The sequence below is a fragment of the Rutidosis leptorrhynchoides genome, chromosome 5 (genome assembly GCF_046630445.1).
Source record: "Rutidosis leptorrhynchoides isolate AG116_Rl617_1_P2 chromosome 5, CSIRO_AGI_Rlap_v1, whole genome shotgun sequence".
Taxonomy (NCBI): Eukaryota; Viridiplantae; Streptophyta; class Magnoliopsida; order Asterales; family Asteraceae; genus Rutidosis; species Rutidosis leptorrhynchoides.
The window spans coordinates 30680801-30694426 of NC_092337.1; the positions used below are offsets into that span (position 1 = coordinate 30680801).

Genomic DNA, 13626 nt, shown 5'->3' on the forward strand with positions numbered 1-13626 from the left:
GAAAAGTAGAGTTTAGAAACTCCCGTACATGCCCTAAGCAACAACAACTCACACTGAGGATCATCAAGCTTAGCAACCTTATTCATAAGCGCAATGGACTTGGTCACCCTTTGCATCACCAGTTCACTACTAAAACCAGGATCGGAACTTGCGGGGGCCCCAAGCAACTTAACACCATTTAAAGGCCGAGCAATATTAGGAGGAAAGACACCTACTTGCCTGCTGCGAGGGTCCTCCGTAGGCCAGAAAATTTCTGTTTTTTCAACGTTGAGATGCAGCCCAAAACGAGGCCCATCCTCCATAATCAAATGCAAAACCTTCCCCACCACCAAAGTGTCCCCAATAATAGTACCATCATCCAAATACCACGCCTGAAGACAAACCTCAAAATTATCTCTGATTTTAGAAACCAAGGGTTGTAGGACCAAAGCAAAAAGCAGCGGACCAAGGGGATCACCCTGTTGCACCCCCTGAGAAGACCATAATGTGTGGTTCCCATAATATAATCTGGCTGGATTAGAGTAGCAAAATTCAACCCACCGAGAAATGCTCGGACAAAGGCGGCAAACTTCACGTAACATGACCGTACGATCAACTAGATTGAAGGCATTTTGAAAATCAACTAATAACATAGAGAGGCCAACATCAGACCATCGAAGTAACTTCCCAAAGACTGGCCAACCATAGCAGCGCCAACCTTCAAAACAAGACATCGCCAAACAGTACCCACAGCTATAGGACGAAGACCACCGCCGGGCTTGACAAGCGGTGTGAGGGGAGCACTAGCAATATACTCTCCTAATTCCATAGGGCACCTTCCAGCTAGAAAGAGATTAACGACTCCGGTAATAGAGCCAACCAACTCATCCGAGACTGCCATAGCAGCACCACTCAAGAAATCCATAAGGTGTTGTGCACGTAAACCATCCCTACCACATGAAGTGCCCCGAGGAAAACTTTTAATCTGGCCCAAAACAACAGTAGAAGTCGTAACGAGGTGAAGGTGATCAACCGTCATATCGGGCAAGGATGGAGCGATAGAAGAAGGGTGCTTAGACAGCAAGTCCGCCAGTGTGGCGTCATTATAAGGAGCAACGCCTGATGAAGAAAGAACACGAGCTGCAGCGGTGTAATGGCCATCACAAATCTTCCTACGACACTGCTTAATATTACGCTCTTCCAAATCAAGGACCTCATCATCAACCACTGACAACATAGGAGAATCCTCTGCCAAATACTCCCTCACAAGCTGTAAACTCCCACCCGCTGTCCCCCAAGAGCAAATAGCACGGGAAATATTCTCTTCCTGATGCCGACGCTTTATCGAAGACCTAGACTCACGACTACTCCGTGGCCGAAAGGTTTTAAGGGTACAAAGGGGTAACACCAACAAAGAGACCCAACTAGAAATGTCATCAGGCTTAGAGATCACCTTATCAAGAGCACATTTTAAAACCCGAGAAAACCCCAAACGACACTTGGGAGGGATAGACTTAACCGTGCGAAACCCCTTAGAGAACAACTGATCCAGGAGAGCCACGTCAAAACCATCATTATGATCACGCACCGAACCATCCTCAATACAAAGTCGAGCAGGAGAAGAGGGAGCTAGTGTCTTGGAAAAATTATGAAGCACAAAACGAACAACACCATTTCCCTCATCGGGGGGCGGCACATCAGGGCCCCTACCATGACGGCACTTAGCACGTACCGTGTGTGTTTTGTAGCAAACACCACATAACCAAATCCCCATACGCCTAAAAGTAACATCAGCCTCAGTATAAACACCCAAATTAGAAGTAAGAGAATGTCGAGTGATATCCCGCGCATCGATACCACAATGACGATCACTAAGATGCTTGATAAGAGAACTTCTAACAAGCCCATTTCCACTCCCATTTTGACAACCACTAAGACCCACAAAGGGACAATGAAACTTCAATGTGGCATGCGACATAACTGCACACAACCTTTAGTTGTAGTGCATAGCTAAAATGACAGAGACAAAATCCCCATACACCAATAAAATTATAACCATGAAGCCAAGAAAAAACTCATAGGGGACTTTTAACAAACACCTTGTGGGCACAAATTCAATTGAGTAATGATACAACTCTATCTTCTCCCAAAATCTTCCTGCTAGCTGCTACAACCCTCAATCCATCAAATCATATCTCTTCCACACAAAACCCAGGGAACCCAAATTAACAATCAAGATCTGAGTAACTACTAGGTGGGTCCCTTTCGAAAATAAAAAAACGGAGTAACAGAGTAACTACTAGGTGGAATTCAGAATCAGATTCAGATTCAGTTAACAAAAAAGGTTACCTCCGTATGCCTGCAATTCCATTCTTGTAAGCAACTCTACATCAGGCCTGTATCAAAATCTGTTGTGAATATGAATCAATCGGAGCTTGCCGGAGAGTATCATGACCGGAATGTCGCCGGCGAAGGCCGACCGGTTATCGTCGGAGTGAAACCAGAGTGATAGTGACACGAATCGAATTCTCAGTCAAAGTTTCCATATAAACACCAATCTACCACAACTACCGCATCAATTCTCAGTCAAAGAATTATTATTATTATTATTATTATTATTATTATTATTATTATTATTATTATTATTATTATTATTTTATTATTATTATTTTATTATTATTTATTAGAAGAGCAGAGAAGTTAAGAATGGGCCAATAGTCTAGTGGTGAATGACCCACTCTCCCTTAGGGGAGGTGTGGGTTCGATTCTCACTAGGTGAGGATTTTCAAAATAATTGGATCAAAAACCATTCTTACCGGGCCCAAATGATCCCTTGGTCCCACGCATGCGAAGATTGAAACAATGACAATGCAGGTTCGTTTATCGGGTCTAGCATGTTGTGGGGAAATGGGTGATGGTGTTTCGCCAGGCTCGAATGGACTACCGGGGACCCCAAGATGGATTGACAAAGTCAACACAGGACTAACATGTCCCTGCCGATACACATGTTTTTTTTAACAACAAAGAAGAGCAGAGAAGTTTGGTCGTATGCTCAGGAGAAAAAAAAGGCAATAGTGACACCTCCTTTTCACACTTGATTTTCCATTCTCCCCCCTCAACTATAAACACCTTACAATAAACACCCCAACCTCTAGGGGGTAAACTGTCATTTGTCTAATTTAAAATAAAAACTTCACCCAAATCCTTCGACAGTCCGTATCTTCCTCCTCGACCCGAGTTAAATTTCACCAGGCACTCTGTTAAACTCGACATATTTTTAGGAACAAAATGAAACTAACTACGTTCAAAACGGACACTTTTTAAAAAATGCTAAAAACAACGACAACCCGTACCTTCCCACTCGCCGGGAGTTAAATTTTCCCGACAGCACCGTCAGACTCGAAATAATTTTATGAACAAAACGATACTAACTACGTTCGAAACGGACACTTTTTAAAAAACGCTAAACACAACGACAGCCCGTATCTTCCTGCTCGCCGCGAGTTAAATTTTTTTCTCCACCATCATTAGGCTCGAAATAATTTTATCAACAAAACGAAACTAACCACGTTCGAACCGGACAGATTTTAAAAAACACTAAAGACGACAACACCAACAACGACGCATAACACATGAGCCGTTTTCCTTTCTGTAAATAAAACTGCATTAAATATGAATACGCCAGCCAAAAGCCCCGCCGCATTGCGCGGGCCGGACCGACTAGTTATTTATATAGTTGGTCTACTTTTTAAAAAAATAATGTTATTGATAACAGTGGTTTCTTTTCTAATTGTTGACCAGCATTAATGTGATAGTCTGTACTGTCCTGATCGAAAGAAAATTGTGCCATTATTGATAGTGGTTTAATACATATCTTACAAATGGAACCACCCTTGTCAAATTATTGCTCAATCATTAAATGAAAGCAGCGGACTCTTGAAAAGCATATATACATTGTTAGCTTCACTTAAATTTAATAACTCGAATTTTATTTCAAATCAAAAGCAAATGGAAAATGATGATGAAGAACTCAAAGTTTTCATCAAAGTATGGCTCCTTGCCATCTCTGCTATCTGCTACTCTTTCTATATTTCAATATTAACCTCCAAAGGCGTCAAAAGATTATTATTTCTTCTTCCCATTATAACCCTATTCTCTATCATCCCATTGGCATTATCTCGCGTCCATTTTATCATCATCACGTTTATTTACCTCACATGGCTCGCTAACTTTAAACTCGTACTATTTGCCTTTAATAATGGTCCTTTGGCTTCCAATCCGCCTTTACCATTATCCACTTTCATCTCGATCGCTTTGTTTCCAATAAACCTTAAACGAAATTCAAAAATATCACGTCCATCATATAAACTGGTTTTGTTAGCTCTTAAGGCTATACTTCTCGCATTAACTATGAGTGTTTATCAGCAATATAAAGATAAGCTTCACATAACTTTGGTTCTCTGTCTTTATTTGTGCTACTTTTACCTCATTCTTGAATTAGGTTACGCCATAACTGCATTTTTCGTTAAGATGTTATTCTTAGGATTTAATTATGAGATTGAACCCCAGTTTGACGAGCCTTATTTATCTACATCGCTACAAAATTTTTGGGGACGTAGATGGAACCTTGTTGTATCGAGCATCCTAAAATCATCAGTGTACTATCCGGTTCGAAAAATATTGTTCCCAATTCTAGGGCACATGTGGAGTAAATTGTTGGCTATTTTTATTACATTTTTAGTGTCTGGGTTAATGCATGAATTGTTGTATTTTTATTTGACACGTGTCTGGCCTACGTGGGAGGTGACATGGCTTTTGGTACTACATGGAGTGTGCGTTGCAGTTCAGGAGGCAGTTAAGATGAATTTTAATGGTAGGTTTCAGTTGCATTGGGTGATGTCATCTCCGCTAACGATGATGTTTCTGTTTGTCACCATGGAGTTGTTGCTTCTGCCGCAATTGGTAAGGAACGGTGTGGATGTTAAGATCATAAATGAGTGTTCTGTTTTTGTAAATTTTTTTATTTGAGATTTAAATTTATATTTCACAGTGTGTCACTTAGGGCTGTTTACTTTTTATTTCATTAAGTTACATATGGATTAAGATGACTCTGGATATAAAGTCACTCCATGTAGTAATCACTAAATGAATAATGTTGTTTAGTTATCGAGCTCAATAATTAGTTTGAACTAGAAAAAGTGGCCCGCGCGATGCGACGACGTCTTTCGAACTGCATATTCATATTTAACGTAGCGTTATGTATTTACATAATTAAAAACGCGTTGCTACGGATGTATTTGGAATTTTGGATACACGTGAATAATACCTAGTATACATAATGGTTTGCGCGGTTTTTACGGCAGACAGATTGTCTTAACAAAAGGGGACGAAAATGTCGATATGATGTAGTTAGTTTGAGTTGATTATTATACGTGTATGTATATGTATGAAAGGTAGCCCGAAATGTTTAGCGTTTTTTAAAATACGTCTATTTCGCGTATAGTTAGTTGTGTTGTGTTCGTAAAATTATTTTGAGTTGAACGGTGATGCTGGAAAAATTTAATGAATGGCAAGCGAGAAGATATGTACCGGGTGAAAAATTGGGTGAAGTTTATTCAAGATTATTTATTAAAATGATCAATTTATGTTTTGCACTCCTTTTTGGAGTGTTAGAAGTGCAAGATGTTGAAAGTGTAAAGTTTGGGGGGTGATGTTTTTTTTTTTAATTTTGAGATGTGAGAGGGGGCGGCTAAAATGTTGGTCTCTTTTAGTATGTAGGTAAATAAATAAATAAATAAATAAATAAATAAATGATAAAATGACAATTTTATCCTTATTATATAAAATTAAAAAATAATTTTGATTATCAAGTCGAAGTAGGTTGCAAAAACCATAATCACTAAACGAGATACAAAATTAAAAAGCCGTAATCACTAGAAACAATCAAATTAATCAACTTACTCCTGCAGAGATCAATCTTATTATCCAAAATATTTTATTAACATATTCTTACCGAAAATCACATTCTGTGTGCGCTAATTGCTAACGAGGCCCTTGAGTTCTTAAAGAAAAAGCATCGTAAAAGCCTAATTTTTAAAGTAGATTTCGAAAAGAATAATAAACTAATTAGTTCCAACACGCTATTTTATCACGTTAGGTATTTAGGTTTTCATTTACCCATTTGACCCGTTAGAGAGAAAACCCAATCAACAAACGTTTAGTAAACAGGTTGACACTTATATTTTGGACCTTGAATGTGGGAAAAATTTCATTGTAGTTGACAGCGCAAGCAGATGCTTGGAACTTTTAGCCCCCAAGTTGAGCCTTAAATACATATATGATGACGGAGAAAACTACTCCTTCCGGTATGTTTGCAAGAGGATCATATTCGGTGTGATGACCCGGAAATTTCTGACCAAATTTAAACTTAATCTTTGTATGATTAACATTTCCGACACGATAAGAAAAGTCTGTAAAACTGAATCTCAAAATTTTTGAACTACTTTTATATATTTAAATACCCTTCGGTTGTTTTCGACGATTCGCGAACAATTATATGTAAATAGATACATATATACTATAACTTGAAAAAGTAACAATGTATTAATTGTTTGATACCGTACATTAAACTTATTGGTTTAAATATCTATTTGAATATATATGATAAGTTGAAATATTTATTATTAAAATTAATTATAAATAACTTCCAATGTGTATTTAAAAACTGATTTATGTATATCAAATAAAGATATATACATATATATACATATATATAATTTCAAGTTATTTAGTAAACGATAGTAACATTCATTTGTTAATTCGATTGGTATTTAGATAAGTGAACTAAAACGTTTAAGATGAACAAGTAAAACACTAATTTGCTACAGTATTTTCAAATTGCTACAATACCCAAAATGCTACAGTGTTTTCGAAAATCACTATTTGCTATAGTAAAAATTGTCTTTGCTACAGTGAATTGCTACAGTAAAAAATGTCTTTGCTACAGTGAATTGCTACAGTAAAACACTATTTCAAAATAAAAATGTATGTATTATATATATATATATATATATATATATATATATATATATATATATATATATATATATATATATTAACAAATAGCGAGACAATGATCTATAGAAGTAAATGACCAAAACACTCAAATGTATAAGTTATACCTCGAGTGGTATAGTTTATGGATGATTTAAGACTATATTTTGACAAATGTACGATTCACGAAACTTAAAGTACAAGTTATCTCAGTATACGAAAGGACGTTCGAAAAACCGGAACTGGGATATAAGTCGAGTGACGACGTACAACTTATCGGAATGAAAATTACAAGTCAACTATGCACGTGAATATAATATATTATATATATAATTAATATAAATTATATATAATATATAATATATATTATTTTTAAAATATGTCGACAAGCTTGATGACAAACAATATGTGAGCTGGAAGGGGAGGCCATGCGATCGCATGGCCACAGGCGTTCAAACCCTTACGATCGCATGACAGTGTTTGTCAGGCCACATCTATAAATTCCAGTGTTTTCTGTAACGGACTGAAACCCGGGCTAGTTGTAAGTTGCCTATTTTGCCCTTAGGGTTTGTGCTTAGTCTTAAGTGCTTTTACTTTAATTATTTTATTAGTGTTTTATTATAATTGTGTTGTGACCAGTTTGTGACAAGGGTCCCAGAACAGGTTGGTTTATTTAATTTGGACTCTGTTAGGACCGCCTAAGGAGATACGAAAGGTTATCAGATAAGATAACTGGTAAATACCCGTGTGTGATGGGGTATGAGTTTGTAACTCATTTAAGTATATGTTTCTGGATATTTCTATCCATTTCTCATTTCTTCAAAAACACACACGAACCATACACAAACACATACTTAAACCCTAATTTGATTTGGTGAGCTTTTAGATTGATTGAAGCTAGAGATATATTCCTTGTGATTTCGTGATCAATATAAGGTATACATATCATAGATTCATGCTTTGATTCTTGCTCTAATTGTGTTTTTGTGTTAAATGAGTTTTTGATAGAAATTAGCTCAAATTTAGTTGTTTGATGTTTGTTATGCTCAATTGATGTTAGAAATAGGTTGTATATATGTTTAGTAGCTTCCATGTGCTTAAAATTTGATCAAAATCGCTCAAAAATCGAGTTTTGGGCGAAAAATGTTCGAAATCAGCGTAAGTGTTCGAACCAGTTGCTACAGTGTTTGCTACAGTATTTTGCTACGGTATTTTGCTACAGTGCCCGAACTGCTACAGTATCACTATTTGCTACAGTGCCACTATTGCTACAGTGTTCGGTATTGCTACAGTACCACTATTTGCTACAGTGCGTGTTGCTACAGTACCGAGTTGCTACAGTATTCGGAAATCACTATTTGCTACAGTACCTTTTATGAAATTGAAACGGGCGTAACTTTCAAACTGTAACTCCGTTTTTGATGAATCAAATATCGTTGGAATCGTATTGAAGAGTAATTTTCAATGATGAACTTTTAAAAAACTAGATCAAACTGTTTTTAGGTCGAAAAAGGAGTCTTAGTGTGTATGTCGTGTTTTGCACGCACCTGTATGCCATTATTGAATGGAGTCATAATGTAGACTCATAAAATTATGAATATATGGTGTTATGACCTAGTTAATCATATTAAATGATTATATTATTTATTGGATATGTATATTAACTTTGTTTGTGTTGTTCTCAGGTTATAAGGACAAGGAGGAAGCTCAGAAATAATAACTGAGCCGTTGCTGGTAATTGGTGAGTGGGTCTATCTCCGGATAGAGTTTAAGTAGCATATCATGCTACTGTGGTTGACTCTTTTACCATGCATAGTGTATAAATTGCCATGTTAGAATGATATAGTATGCCTAATGTTGTATGTGATCTATGTGTACATTGTGTGAATGACACCAGTCGGGCCTAGGGAGACTGGGGACTCGAGACCGTGCCTAGGAGAGGTTAGAGTCCGTATGAGGTCAACCGTGCCTAGGGGAGGTTGGGTCCATAGGCTACTGATTGTAGAGTATAGTGTGAACGATGCATCCCCTGCATCTGGATAACTATACTGTGAATTGAGCAGCAGGGACTATCGGTAGACTCAAGTCCGATCAGCTAGGAGTCGTGTGCTCCTACAAGCCGCCGATCCTCGTATTGTCTTATTGTATGCTAGTTGATAGTTAGCATGTGTTGTTGTTAGTATATAGCTTGTGTGTGACTTAAGCTATATCTGTTAGATAGATTCCATTCACTTAGCGGTGCGCTAATCCCCCACATATTCTCCTCTTGCAGGTTTACGTACTGCTAGTCGGGATGGGTGCTGTTGCAGAAGACATGTTTGACAACCCAACTCTGATGTGGACTTTTGTATAAATAATGTTTTGTGATAACGTAACACCGTTGTGTAAACTTAAACTTAATTACTCAGATTAATGTAATGACGCTACTTATAGTGTGTTTGTTAATAAAGTCTTCCGCTGTGCTTTAAAAAAAAAAAATTGCCGGTGTTACAAGTTGGTATCAGAGCATGGTTTGGCAGCAAGTACATGCGCGTATTTTGTTCCCAAACCCTGAGGCAAGTCAAACATGTCTGTGGGAGTGGGGGCTAAGTGAAAATAGGATATACGTGTGTTAGTTGTGATTAAACTAACTGTTATCCACTAAGCTTTTGTGTGAGCTGTTTTGTAGCACAGGTATGGCTGATAGAAACGCAACTGGCCCATCTAACCCCGGAACATTCAGAGCACCAGAAGAAGGTGTTGAGTCAGATGATGATCAGAGTAGTTACATCCTTCAGTTAGAAAGCAAGCTAAAAGAGGCCGAGGACAAAATTAATGAGCTTGAATTGGCGAGGCATTCTGGAAATGATGATACACCACCTGGATTCCCAACCGCGCAATCCCAAACGATACCTAATGTGCCCCAGAACCAGTTTCAGAATCAAATACCTAACCAATATTATATGCCACCACAAAACACCTTTACTTACCAAAATCCCATGATGATGAATCCATACCAAATGCAAATGTTCCATCAACCTTACATGCAACCACCCAAAAGATGTACGTATAAGAACTTCCGTGATTGCAAACCCTCCGAATTCTCTGGAAGTACTGATCCGACTGTAACTCTCAATTGGTTGCGAGAAGTTGAAAGGGTATTTGAAGTGTGTCAGTGTGAACCCGAGCTGAAGGTAACATATGCTAGTAGACTGTTGAAAGGTAGGGCTATGATTTGGTGGGATTCTTTGATTTCTAGTATACCAAAAGAGCAAGTGAGTATGATCACATGGGAGCAGTTTCATGGGAAGGTGTGTGAACAATATTGTAATCCATTTGATATGAACCGAATCAAGACTGAGTTTCTTGAAATGAAGATGACACCTCAAATGACAATCGATGAGGTAGTAGAGAAGTTTATGGATAAACTGAGGTTTGTACAACAATGGGTGCCAGACGAAGCATCTCGTATCCAGCATTTTGTTAATATCATTCTGCCTGAGTACAGAACTTTTGTTAGAACAGCTACATCATTGTCTCAAGCTGTTGTGATGGCTAAGATGGTATAAAGTGATGTTCAGGCTGCCAGAAACAGAATGTTTGGTAATGTGCTACAACAAGGTGGACAAGTATCTGGTCAATCAGGATCTAAATCCAAGAAGCCTAGTGGATTTAAATCGAAGGGTAAAAGTGGTCAGAGTAGTACTGGATCTGGATCAGGTAAAGGGAATTGGTGTCACACGTGTCGATCTTCTCACAGTGGTCAGTGTTCTGAGGCTACAAGAAGATGCTTAAAGTGTGGTGTTGTTGGGCATGAGTCTTCAGCATGCCCGTATCCGAATAGTGTGTGTTGGAGTTGTCACAAACCAGGGCATCGTGCAATTAGTTGTCCGTCAAAGAGTGGTAGTTCCGGGGCAGGGTCAGGGGCGTGTTCAGCATCAGCTGGAGGGTCAACTGCCTCGAGTGGGCAGAAGAGGAAGAACCCTCCAACAGCAGAGGCTAGAGCTTTTCAGATGTCGGTGGAAAATGCTGTGGCAACCGACGAAGTAATCACCGGTATGTTTCTAATCAACTCAATACCTGCTCGCGTATTGTTTGATTGTGGTGCCAATAGGTGTTTTATGTCCCTAGATTTCTGTGCTAAGTTAAATTTACCAGCTACTGTGTTACCCAAGCCGGTTAGTGTAGAAGTAGCTGATGGTAAGACCACACCCGTCACAACCTATGTGACTGGGGTTTGTATAGAGATCGAAGGGAAGTCTTTCCCGGTGACTTGTTTAGTGTTACCTATTCCTAGCTTTGATGTAGTACTAGGAATGGATTGGTTGAGCTCGCTTAGGGCTAATATTAAGTGTGATAGGAAAATGATTACCTTTCGTTCGACCGATGGAACCCGTGTTGTGGCCCGAGGGGAGCGGGGAGGGTATAATTTTCTGTTGATAACCATGATGAAAGCGAAAAAGTTGATGGCAAAGGGTTGTGAATCATTTCTTGCATATGTGATTGATGCGAAGAAAGAAAAGAAAACAGTGGCCGATATTCCGATAGTATCAGAATTTCCCAAAGTATTCCCAGATGAGTTACCAGGTCTGCCGCCGGTAAGGGAAGTCGAATATAAGATTGAGTTGGTTCCTGGAATAACTCCAATTGCAAAAGCTCCATACCGATTAGCGCCATCTGAAATTCGTGAAATGATGTCACAGATTCAAGAGTTATTAGATCGTGGGTTTATCCGACCGAGTTCTTCACCGTGGGGTGCTCCGGTATTGTTTGTTAAAAAGAAAGATGGGTCAATGCGTATGTGTATTGATTATCGTGAATTGAACAAAAGAACAGTGAAAAATAAGTATCCATTACCTTGAATAGACGATTTGTTCGATCAGTTACAGGGTGCTTCATTCTTTTCCAAGATAGATTTACGATCCGGGTATCATCAGGTTCATGTTGCTGAATCAGATATACCAAAAACAGCGTTCAGAACAAGGTATGGTCATTATGAATTTCTTGTCATGCCGTTTGGGTTGACGAATGCGCCAGCAATCTTCATGGATCTAATGAATAGAGTGTGTCGCCCGTTCTTAGATAAGTTTGTGATTGTGTTTATAGATGATATACTAGTGTATTCAAAGACCGAAAGTGAACATGCTGAACATCTGAGACAGGTTTTGAATATGTTGAAACGTGAACAACTATTTGCAAAATTTTCAAAGTGTGAATTTTGGTTACGTGAAGTGCAGTTTTTGGGTCATGTGATTTGTGCCGAAGGTATAAAAGTTGATCCGACAAAGATAGAAGCAGTAATGAATTGGAATTCTCCGAAGACTCCGACTGAGATTAAGAGTTTTCTGGGATTAGCCGGTTATTATCACAGATTTATCAAGGATTTCTCAAAAATAGCGGGTCCGTTGACTAAGTTGACTCGTAAAGATGTAGCCTTTCGATGGACTGATGAACAGGAAAAGGCTTTTCAGATTTTGAAACAGCTACTATGTCAGGCACCAGTGTTAGCTTTACCAGAAGGTTCAGACAACTTCGTGGTATACTGTGATGCATCATATGCTGGGTTGGGTTGTGTATTAATGCAAAGAGATAAAGTAATCGCCTACGCCTCGCGACAGTTGAAAGTTCATGAGAAGAATTATCCAGTGCATGATCTTGAAATGGCTGCAGTAGTGTTTGCTTTGAAACTGTGGAGACACTATTTGTATGGAACCCATTGTGTTATATGTACAGATCACAAGAGTTTGCAGTATATCTTCTCACAGAAAGAATTGAATATGCGTCAGAGACGATGGCAAGAGTTGATCAAAGATTACGATTGTGAAATTAAATACCATCCGGGTAAGGCAAATGTGGTTGCAGATGCGTTAAGTCGTAAAAAGTCAAGTGAAAATGTGAAATTTCTTCGTTTGAATATAACTTCAGATTTGATTAACAGCTTAAAAACCATTCAGGCCTGTGCTTTAGAGGACGAACATATTAAATCTGAACAAATGACCAAACGAAAAGTGGACTTAATTGATGACTCGCGTGGACTAAAGACCTTAAACAATCGTGTTTGGGTGCCTAAGCTTGGAGATTTGAGGGATTTAATCATGACGGAAGCTCACAAATCCAGATTGACAGTACATCCGGGTAGTAATAAGATGTATCATGATTTGAAAACAGTGTATTGGTGGCCAACAATGAAATCAGATATCACCCGTTATGTCGAAAAGTGTCATATATGTGCTCAAGTGAAGGCTGAACATCAGAAACCTTATGGTTCGTTACGTCAGTTACAGATTCCAGAGTGGAAATGGGAACATATAACGATGGATTTTGTGACCAAATTACCTCGAACTCAGAAAAGACATGATATGATTTAGGTAATAGTGGATCGCCTAACTAAAAGTGCTCATTTTCTTGCTACTCGTGAAACAGCTTCGTTAAGTGAGTTAGCCGAATTGTATATAAACGAGATAGTTAGTCGACATGGTGTGCCATTATCGATCGTTTCAGACAGAGATTCCAGATTTGTGTCGAATTTTTGGAATAGTCTTCAACAGAATTTGGGTACACGTGTGAATTTAAGTACAGCTTATCATCCTCAGACAGACGGTCAGAGTGAAAGAA

The 13626-nt window shown here is 38.5% G+C and overlaps 1 protein-coding gene across 1 annotated transcript; it reads left to right on the forward strand.

Moving 5' to 3' along the window:
- Positions 1–3976: 3976 nt before the first annotated feature.
- Positions 3977–5719, forward strand: LOC139848006 (long-chain-alcohol O-fatty-acyltransferase-like). Its single transcript, XM_071837744.1, has one exon. The coding sequence runs from the start codon at positions 3988–3990 to the stop codon at positions 5005–5007; it is 1020 nt and encodes a 339-aa protein (XP_071693845.1). The 5' UTR covers positions 3977–3987; the 3' UTR covers positions 5008–5719.
- The last annotated feature ends 7907 nt before the right edge of the window (positions 5720–13626 follow it).